The 11,358-nt window shown below is 39.3% G+C and overlaps 1 protein-coding gene across 6 annotated transcripts in view; it reads left to right on the top strand.

The window, feature by feature from the left end:
- The window catches only part of LMLN (leishmanolysin like peptidase), a 91,683-nt gene continuing 80,325 nt past the window's right edge, over nucleotides 1–11,358 (top strand). For all 6 annotated transcript variants that reach the window (XR_006207050.1, XM_042954779.1, XM_042954780.1 and 3 more), the window contains exon 1: nucleotides 1–232. Coding sequence is in view for 5 of the 6 variants with exons in the window: in XM_042954779.1 (XP_042810713.1) it covers nucleotides 14–232 (219 nt within the window). In the remaining variant the exon portion in view is untranslated. The remainder of the gene's footprint in view (nucleotides 233–11,358) is intronic.

Genomic DNA, 11,358 nt, shown 5'->3' with positions numbered 1-11,358 from the left:
CGTCACGTACTCCATGGTAACGACGCTCGGCCCAAAGATGGCGGCCGAGTGGGATGGAGGAGCAGGTTCTCCTGGTTCAGGCTCATGCCCTAGCCAGTGGCGCCGGAGCAGTTCTTTACGGGTCCGAAGCGTTCTGCTCTTGTTGGGCGGCCTCTGGGCAAGCGCCACATCTATTCCTGTCTCCTTGGACAGTTCCCCTCCCTGCCGGCACCACGTCCCCTCTGAGACTGAGGTAGGGCGATGGAGGGGCGGGAGCGGGCGCTGTGAGGGGAAAGTAACACGGGAGGCGAAGATGTAGCGGGTAGTTGTTGGAACAAGATGTATTGGAGGAGAAAGCGAAATAAATTGTGCCAGAGACTGAACTGTTAGAGGGCTGGACCTACTATTGGACCTTGGGCCCTGAGGCCTTGACTTAGCCCCTCCAAAAGATGTCGCTGGAGGCTCTTGGCCAGGAGAAAAAAGTCTAGGACTGACACAACATAGTAGATGAGCAGTACAAACAGGAAAGTTTATTAAAGTGAAACTACACTCTCGAGATGGGAGAGTGGGTGCGCTCAAGGAATAGCTGAGCCCGCTGGTTTTGTATTTCTATCTTTTATTGACAGTTTGTAACAAAGGGATGAAATATTCATTATTTGAAGTGAAGGTTTCTTGTAATCAGGGAGGTCTTCAGGAATGTGGGTTCTGCCCTTTTTCTTGCCTTATTTGCCTAAGGAACTCTGGCGGGGATTTCCGAGACGCAATTCCTTCAAAACCGCAATGCTAATGATATAACAACTGTATAATGAGCTTAGGTCACTCAAACTGTCAAAATGGCGGTCTTTTTGGTTTTGTTTTAGAGTACTGCCAGGACAGGCCTCTTACTTCCTCATAGTTGGGCATAACTTCGTCTTTGCTGGCCTCCAGGCATCCTGTTAGAGCCTAATTGCCTACTCTAACACTATTAACTCCCTTCCTGCACCAAGTGGCTGAGTTGGGCGCCAGGAACGTGATCGCTTTCCTGTGTGGAGAGTTGTATATAGGTAGTTCTAGAGCAATGGTTTTCAGCTTGAGCATGCATCAGAATCACCTGAAGGATTTGTTAAAACACAGATTGCTGCCCCACCCCCACTTTCTGACTCATTAGGTCTGGGATGGTACCCAGAATTTGCAGTTCAAGTTCCCAGATGGTTGATGATGATACTTGTCCAAAGACCACACTTTGGGAACTACTGGTCTAAAGGTTTGGGAAGAAGTTGATAGAGTTAAAGGCATTTGGGGACATTTGGGGAGTTCTCTGAAGACAAAATTCAGGTTTATTTTCAAATTCCTTCACCACATTGCTTTCTTTATCCTGTTCTCCTACCCTGGAAGGGCCTGCCTCCTTCACACTCCATTTTTCTCCCTCTCTACATTCTTTTAGTCCTAGTTTAACTTCCGTAACTTGAAGGCAGTCAGCTGAAACCACTCAGCGGAATTCACTTTCCATTTCATAGTACATCATATCTGTACTCTCTTCTGGCGCTTAACCAAGTACTGCATTGTGGGGAAGGTTTATTTCTCAGGCATTTCTTTGTAATCTTGTCTCTGTAGTTAAATTGTAAGGTTCCTTTGGAAAAGGTTTGTGTCCTTGATTTCTCCGTAGTACTGAGACCACAGTAATCAGCATTCTTTGAGGAAAGGAGACACAGTACTTGGGTCCAAGTGGCATGTTGTGATTGATTTTATAATTTGTCTTAATACTTTATCAAGAAAGATTGACCTAGAAATTTTCAGTTCAGCCCAGAAATCTAAGACTATTCATTTTTGTGGTAATTACCAAAAAGTTTTGTGCATATTGTTCATAACCATATGCGCCAAAATATTAAGTTTGGGGCTTGTAGCTGTAGTCCAGCTTTTATCATGACACTGCATTTTGGCTGAATTTTGCTTATTTTTTAGTATTCTTAGCAACTTTATAAATACAGTATTGTTGACTATAATCACTATATTAGATCTCCAGGAGTTATATATTTAACTGGTTGCCAGTTTGTACCCTTAAAAAAATATCCCCAATTCCCCCACTTCTGATGAATTCTTGAAAAAAAAAAAAAATCCTACAATGTCCTGTGCTTCTTTCTTTGAATTTAGATTACAATAAGAGAAAGCCATTCAAAGAACTGCAGAATCTCTCCACTAGAGGGAACCTAGATAGTTTCTTCTAGTGGTTGTTGCTAATGTACAAAACTACAGTTTATATTTGAACATTTCCGTGGATAGGGAGGTTATCTGCAGAGGGAGTCCCTTGCCTTTTGGAGATCACCAGTATTAAAGTTCTTTTTATAGAGCTGAAAACTCTTCCTGAAACTTCCACCCACTATTCCTACTTATGCCTCTTCACTAAACAAACTCAATAGTGATAGTGCTTCAGATATTAAAAATAAGCTGTTAAGTTCTTTTTGACACTTCTCATCCTTAATACATTTTCCTAGTTCTTAGAGAGTATTTAATAGCAAGTCCTCCTGCCCATTGTCTTAGCTTTAACTTAGACATAAAGTATATTCATTGTACTCATTCTAGTGACTATGCCTCTGTTAAATGCTGTGGGAAATTATGTAACATTTTTTGATGGTGGTGGGAAGTACAAAACATTTTGGGGAAAGAAAGGGGGGGGTGGGCACCTGGCTGGCTCAGTCAGTAGAGCGTGTGAGTGTTGCTCTCTGGGTTGTGAGTTCAAGCCCCATGTTGGGTGTAGAGCCTATTAAAAAAAATTTTTTTTGGGGGGGCGCCTGGGTGGTGCAGTCGGTTAAGCGTCCGACTTCAGCCAGGTCACGATCTCGCGGTCTGTGAGTTCGAGCCCCGCGTCAGGCTCTGGGCTGACGGCTCAGAGCCTGGAGCCTGTTTCCGATTCTGTGTCTCCCTCTCTCTCTGCCCCTCCCCCGTTCATGCTCTGTCTCTCTCTGTCCCAAAAATAAATAAAAACGTTGAAAAAAAATTTTTTTTGACACATTTAACTTTTCTTTTTCTTTTTTTTTTTTTTATTAAAAAAAAAATTTTTTTTTTAACGTTTATTTATTTTTGAGACAGAGACAGAGCATGAACAGGGGAGGGTCAGAGAGAGGGAGACACAGAATCTGAAACAGGCTCCAGGCTCTGAGCTGTCAGCACAGAGCCCGACGTGGGGCTTGAACTCACGGACCGCGAGATCATGACCTGAGCTGAAGTCCCCCGCTTAACCAACTGAGCCACCCAGGCGCCCCTTTTTAATTTTTGTTTTAATGTTTACTTTTGAGAGAGAGAGAGAGAGACAGAGCATGAGCAGGGGAGGGGCAGAGAGAGAAGGAGACACAGAATCCAAAGCAGGCTCCAGGCTCTGAGCTGTCAGCACATAGCCTGACTCTGGGTTCAAACCCATAGACGATGAGATCATGACCTGAGCTAAAGTCAGATGCTTAACCTACTGAGCCACCCAGGCACCCCACATTTAACTTGTTTTCAACTAAAACCTCTAAGTTTTTAAATTATTATTATTATGTAAATTAAAACAAAAAAATGGAATAGTGTAATGAACTCCCATTGACCCATCACCCAGCTTTAACACTTACCATCATTCTCTCATTCTTATTTCCTATACTTCCACCCATTCCTCATCCTCTCGCTTGTTATTGTTACTTTTAAAGGTTGTTGGAGTGCCTGGGTGGCTCAGTCAGTTGAGCTTCTGATTTTGGCTCAAGTCATGATCTTGGGGTTCATGGGTTCGAGCCCCATGTTGGGCTCTTTGCTGACAGGTCAGAGCCTGCAGCCTGCTTCAGATTCTGTGTCTCCCTTTCCTTCTGCGCTTCCTCTACTCTCTCTCTCTCTCTCTCTCTCTCTCTCTCTCTCTCTCTCTCAAAACTAAATAAAAAATTTTTTAAGTTTGTTATTGTTTTATTTTTTATTTTAGAGCGGGAGTGTGAGTGGGGAAGAGGGGCAGAGGGAGAGGGAGACAGAGAATCCTAAGCAACTTCCACACTCAGCGCAGAGACCCACATAGGGCTCGTTTCCACGACCCCGGGATCATGACATGTTGGACACTCAACTAACTGAGCCACCCAGCTGCCCCTGTTTTTTTGTTTGTTCATTTTTAAGTAATCTCTATGCCCAATGTGGGGCTCAAACTCACAACCCCAAATCAAGAGTCCCATGCTCTACCTACTGTGCCAGCCAGGTGCCCCAAAAAGAGTTCTGATAAAATTTACATATATTGGAAATGCAATAAATGCAATCATGTACATCCACATAAAACTTACAACCCCACAATATAGAACATTTCCATGTCTCCAGAAAGTTCCCTCCCATCTGGTGCCAGTCAGTCTCTCCCATCCATCCCAGGCAACTATTTTTTTTTCATTATTTTTTCACATTAGATTAGTTTTGCCCCTTCTGGAACTTAATATACTCAAATGGAGTTATATACAATGTATTTCCGATAGCAAATTGTATATAATAGCATTTGCATTTTTGTGATTGATCCTGCTTGGTCATGATATATTATCCTTTTTATATACCTCTGAATTCAGTTTGCTAATAGATTGTTAAAGATTTTTGCATCTATGTTTATGAGTAATGTTGGTTTATGATTTCTTTTTTTTAGTGAAGTTTTTTTTTTGTTTTTGATATCAGAACTATACTGGCCTCACATGAGTTGGGAAATGTTCCATCTTCTTGTATTTTCTAAAAGACTTTGTATAGAGGCACTCGCTGGCTGAGTCAGTGGAGCATGCAACTCTTGGTCTCAGGACTGTGAGTTTGAGCCCCACATTGGACATGGAGCCTATTTAAAATAGTAATAATAATAATAACAATAATAATAATAAATAAAAGAGTTTATATAAAATTGAAATAATTTCTTGCTTAAATGTTCAGTATAATTCATTATGGAGATCACCTGGGTGGGCCTGCCATTTTCTTTGTAGAGAGTCTTTACGATGTTTTTATTGAGATATAATTCATATACCATAAAATTCACCCACTTAAATGACCAATTCAATGATTTTTAATACATTTACAGAATTGTGCAGCTATCAGCAAAATCCAGTTTTAGAATTTTTCAATCACCTTAAAAGCCATTATCCCCATTTGTAGTTAATCCTTGGGGTGTCTGGCTGCCTCAGTTGGTAGAGCATGCAACTCCTGATCGTCAATTTGAGTCCCATGTTGGATGCAGAGGTAACTAAAAAAATTAAACCTTAAAAAAAAAAAAGAGCCCTTACTTAAAAAAAAAAAAAAAATTTTTTTTGTAGATGTGCTTCAGCAGGTTGAGAACATTATCTTCTAAGCTTAGTTTTTATCATGGATGTTAAATTTTATTAAATGTCTTTTTTGTATCAATTAATATAATCATGTAGCTTTTCTTCTTTACTGTATTGATATTGTGAATTACAATGATTTTTTTTGATGATAAAAAAAATTGCACTCCTGAGATTAAAACCCCAGTTGGTTATGATGTATTTCCCTTTTTACATTTTGCTGGATTTGCCTTGTTAATATTTGTTGATGATTTTGCATATATATTCACGAAGGATATTGTTCTGTAGTTTTTGTGGTTTTTTTCTGCAATAACTTTGTTGGGTTTGCTATTAGGGTAATGCTGGTCTCATAGAATGAGTTGGGAAATATTCCTCCCCCTTCTATTTTAAGGAAGAGTTTGCATATAATCAGTATTTTTTCTTCCTTAAATGTATAGAATTCATTAATGAAGCCATCTCAGCCTGGAATTTTCTCTTTCTTTCTTTCTTTCTTTCTTTCTTTCTTTCTTTCTTTCTTTCAGGTTTATTTATTTATTTTGAGAGAGAGAGAGTGGGGGAGGGCAGAGAGGAAGAGAGAGAATCCCAAGCAGGTTCTTCTGGACTGTCAGCGCAGAGCCCGACATGGGGTTCGGTCTCATGAACCATGAGATCATGACCTGAGCCAAAATCAAGTCAGACACCTAACTGAGCCGCCCAGGCACCCCTGGAATTTTCTTTATTGGAGAGTTGGAAATTATGAACTTATTTTCTGTAATAGATGATGGTTTATTCAGGTTATTTCTCCTTGATTGTGTTTTGATTAAGTTACATCTTTCAAGGAATTTCATTCCATTGAAATTGTCAAATTTATGGATGTAAGGTTTTTAAAAATATTTTCTTTTGATATTTTAAATGTCTGTAAAAAATTTGGGTATGAATTCCAGTGTGTGGGGGTTTTTCCACGCACTACGAAGCAAGACTGGCCCCCCAAACCACCATTTCAGACACCAATCGTAAGTCCAGGTTGTCACCTGAGCTTCTGACCAAATGACTATAGTTTGGAGCTTCCAACAACCCTCTCCTTGGGGTTGATTAATTTGCTAGAGCAGCTCACAAAACTCAGAGAAAAAATTTACTACTAGATTACTAGTTTATTATAAAAAGTGTAACTCAAGAACAACTAGATGGAAGAGATGCTTAGGGTAAGGTATGGAGAAAGGGCGAGTAGTTTCTACACTATCAGAGCATTCCACTCTCCAGGAATCTCTACATGGTGTAAAAATTAATAAAAGTAAACCTCATTTAGAGGGAGCCATCATGTCCTACCACTCATTGTCAATTGCAGACCCAACAGGAAGTGGTGGACCTTGCATATGGATATTTCTTCACTATCGCAGCGAGAGGAAAAATGTTTTCTTCTTTCCCTGGCAATAGCCCAGCCAATGAGAGACTGTCACAACTCAACCAATGTATACTTCAAAATCCCAGTTTATTCCAGTGGACATTTTGCTTATAACAGCCCCCCAGTTTCCTTTTTTTCTCTATAAAAGAGTATTCCTCTCCTTTGTTCTTCAGACTTGCCTATGGTTTTGTTGTAGCTTGCTTGTCCCTGATTGCAATTCTCTGCTATTCCCAAATAAACCAGTTTTTGCTGGTAAAATAACCAGCAGTTTTATTTTTAAGGTTAACAATGTTCACCAACAGGAAACTCTACAAACCCCATCCTTTTGGGTATTATAGAGGTTTGATTACAGAGACATTGGTAGATTAAATGGTCAGCCATTGTGGGGGGTGGGGCTGGGTGTCTCAATTGGTAAGCACTCTACTCTTGATTTCAGCTCAGGTAAGATAGAGCCTCACGTTGGGCTTTGTACTGACAATGGGGAGGCTGCTTGTGATTCTTTCTCTCCCCCTCTCCCTACCCCTCTCCCACTCACACTCTTGTGCTCGCTTGCTCTCTCTCAACAAATAAATATTTTTAAAAATTAATAAATCATTAACCATTAGTGATTCAACTCAATCTGTAGCTCGAGGAGGAGATGGAGACCTCTAATCCCATGGTTGGCCCTACTGGCAACTGGTCCCTATCCTTAGGTGCTTTCCCAAAGCAATTTCATTAACATAACAAGACAGCTTTATCACTCTCATCATTTAGGAAATTCCAAGTTTAGGAGTTCTGTGCCAGAAGTGGGACAAAAACCAAATACATCTTATTGTAAGTCACAGTAACACAGTCTGTAAAGTCTGTAGCAATGTCTCCTGTTTCATTCTTGATATAGGTAATTGGTGTTCTCTTTCTTTTGATCGGTTTAGAGGTTTATCACTTGTAATAGTCTTCTCAGAAGACTTCTCAAAGACAGCTCTTGGTTTTATTGATTTCTCTTTTTCTGTTTTCCATTTAATTGATTTCTGCTCTTTATTCTGCTCTCTTTGAGAGTAATTTGTTCTTTTTCTAGTTTTTTAGGAAGCTTAGACCATTAATTTGAGGGTTTTTTTCCCTAATGTAAGTATTTAAAGGTACAAATTTTCCTCTAAACACTGCTTTAGCTGTATCCCACAAATATTAATTTGCTATAATTTTCTTTTCGTTCATCTAAAAATATTTTCTAGGGGCACTTGGCTGGCCTAGCCCATAGAACATGCGACTCTTGATCTTGTGGTTGTTGAGTTCAAGCCCCCCTGATCAGTGTAGAGATTACTTAAAAGTAAAGTCTTTATAAAAATATTTCCTAACTCTTTTGTGACTTCCTCTTCAACTCAAGGGTTTAGTTTGTTGTTTTATCTTCAAACATTAGGGGGTTTCCCAGTTTTCTTTCTGTAATTGCATTCTAGTTTAATTTTGTTATGGGTAGAGAACATACTTTGTATGATTCGGGTTTTTAAATATATTTTTAAGAGGTGTTTGTTTATTTTTGGGAGCTCAAGTGAGAGCAGGGGAGGGGCAGAGAGAGGGAGACAGAGGATCCGAAGCAGGCTCCAGCAGAGAGCCCCATGTGGGTCTCGAACTCATAAACTGTGAGATCATGACCTGAGCCAAGTCAGATGCTTAACCAACTGAGCCACCCAGATGCCTCAGGTTTTTTATATTTCTTAAGGTTTGTTTTATAGCCCAAAATGTGATCTGTTTAGGTGAATGTTGCATATACACTTGAGAAGAATGCACATTCCACTATTGTGGGGACAAGTGTTCCATAAATGTCAGTTCAGTCAAGTTAGTTTTTGTGCTATGCAGATCTCCTATATCCTTACTGATTTTATCTTCTGGTCTGTATTGATTACTGAGATAAGAGTGTTTAAGTCTCCAGCTATAATTGTGGATTTGTCGGTCTTTCATCTTTCAGTTTTTGCTTCATGTAGTATGAAGCTGTGATGTTAGGTGTTTACACTTTTCATTTTATTTTATTTTTTAAAGTTTATTTATGCTGAGAGAGACAGGGAGAGTACAAGTGGGGCAGGGGCAGAGAGAGAGAGGGAGAGAGAGAGAATCCCAAGAAGGCTCTGCACTGCCAACACAGAGCCCAGTGTGGGCCTCAAACCCATGAAGACATGAGATCATGACCAGAGCCAAAACCAAGAGTCAGACGCTTAACCAACTGAGCCATCCAATGCTCCAGGTGTTTACACATTTTAGATTGTTATATTTTCTTGTTGAATTGACCCATTTAGCACTAAGTATTATCCTTTTCTTCATCCCTGCTAATATTCCTTGTTTTGAAATATACTTTGTCTGATACTAATATAGCCACTCTGGCTTTGTTTTTATTAATGTTTACATAATATGCCTTTTTCCCATTCTTATACTTTCAACTCTTTTATGTTTTTATAGTTAATATGGGTTTCTTACAAATAGCAAATAGTTGGATCTTGCTCTGTTACTTAGTCTGACAATCTCTGCTTTTTAATAGGAATGTTCAGTCTATTTACATTTAATGTGATTATTGACATGGTTGGATTTGGGTCTGCAGTTTAGCTGTTTGTTTTCTTTTTGTTTCACTTTTTTGTTTCCTCTGTTTTGCCATTAGTTTTCTATTTTGATCTGTTGACTTTTTAGCTATATCTCTTTGTTTTTCTTTTTCTTTTTTAATGTTTATTTATTTTGAGAGAGAGAGACAGAGTGCATGTGAGTGGGAGAGGAGAGAGAAAGAGAGTGCATGCAAGAGTGAGAGAATCCCAAGCAGGCTCCATGCTATCAGTGCAGAGCTGAGACAGGGCTCAATCCCATGAACCCATGAGATCATAACCTGAGACAAATTCAGGAGTCAGATGCTCAACCAACTGAGCCACCCAGGTGCTCCACTTTGCTTTACTTTTTAAATTGAGGTGTAATTAACCTACAATAAAATGTGATATATTTTTGAGTATTTGTGCTAAATGATTACAATAGGTATCTTGTATTTATGATAATATTCATGTTAAATATAGGAACTTTTTAACACTATAGTTTCCTTTACACCCTGGTCATTTTGCTATTTTTTTTTTTTTTTTAAGATTTTTATTTTTAAGTAATCCCTATACCCACCATGGGGCTTGAACTCACAACCCTGTGATCAAGAATCACATCCTCCTTGGGGTGCCTGGGTGGCTCAGTCGGTTGAGCATCCAACTTCAGCTCAGGTCATGATCTCACAGTTTGTGCGTTCGGGCCCCTCGTCAGGCTCTGTGCTGACAGCTCAGAGCCTGGAGCCTGCTTTGGATTCTGGGTCTCCCTCTCTCTCTGCCCCTCCCCAACTCATGTGCGCGTTTGCTTGCACTCTCTCTTTCTCTGTCAAAAATAAACATTAAAAAAAATTTTTTTTAAAGAACCACATGCTCCCTGAAATCATTATTACACTGTATGTTAACTAACTTGGATTTAAATTAAAAAATAAATTAAAACAAAAAAAGAATCGCATGCTCTACTGAGTCAGCCAAGTGGCCCCTTTTAATTTAAATATAGATAGTTGACACAATGTTATATTAGTTTCAGGTGTGATTCAACAAGCTTATACCTTATACTGAGCTCACCACAAGCATGGCTACCATCTGTCCCCATACAGCGTTACTAGAATACCACTGACTATATTTCCTATGTTGTACCTTTTATTCCTGTGACTTATAGATTCTATAACTGGAAACCTGTATCTTCTACTCTCCTTCACCCATTTTACCAATCCCTTCACCCACTTTCCCCGTGGCAACCGTCAGTTTGTTTTCTGTATTTCTATGTCTGATTCTGCTCATGGTTTATTCATTTGTTTTCTGTGTTAGATTCCACTATTTTGCTATTGTTGTAATATATATTACCTCTGCATATATTATAAATATCACAATTACAATATTATAATTTTAGCTTTAAGGAGTTAATGTCTTGAAAGAAATGAAAAGAAATGTGTGTACAATTGTGTTGAGAGTCTCTAAGACCACCTCAAGGTTTAGTGATTTGCCAGAGGACTCACAGGACTCAGTATATAGTTGTACTCACAGCTAAGTTTTATTACAGTGAAAGGATACAAAACATAATCAGCAAAAAGGCTCATGAAGCAAAGACTGGAGGAAACCAGGCACAAGCTTATAAGAGTTCTCTCCTAGAGGAGTCATATAGGACATGCTTAATTCCTTTAGCTGTAACTTGTAACAAGCACAAAATGTGAAGCTCATCTGACCCTGGGTGTCCAGGGTTTTTATATGAGATTGGTTATGTAGGCACAATTTTAGTCACTAAAATTCCAGATTCTGAGGAATAAACCAGCTGTTCAGCATAAACTATATTATTTCTATTAATACTTCAGGCATAATGAGCCTACCTTATCACTTAGGGAAATTTTATATCATTGTAGGTAACTGATTACCATTAAGGTTCCCAGACAAGCAAAAGAGAATGTTTGTGCCCCCTCCAAAATTTATATGTTGAAATCCTAACTCCCAAAGTGATGATTCAGAGGTGGGATCTTTGGTAGGTGATTAGGTCATGGGAGCAGAGCCATAAGGAATGGAATTAATACTCTTATGAAAGAGACCCCAGAGAGCTCCTTTGCCACTTGTGCCAAAGGACACAGAAAGAATATGGCCTTATGAAACAAGAAGGGGGCCCTCACCAGATACCCAATCTTTATACACTTTGATCTTGGACTTACTAGTCTCCAAAACTGAGAAA

This window comes from Panthera leo, chromosome C2 (genome assembly GCF_018350215.1).
Source record: "Panthera leo isolate Ple1 chromosome C2, P.leo_Ple1_pat1.1, whole genome shotgun sequence".
NCBI lineage: Eukaryota > Metazoa > Chordata > Mammalia > Carnivora > Felidae > Panthera > Panthera leo.
Note: the sequence above shows the minus strand (reverse complement) of the source record. Positions and strands in the feature narration are given on the sequence as shown.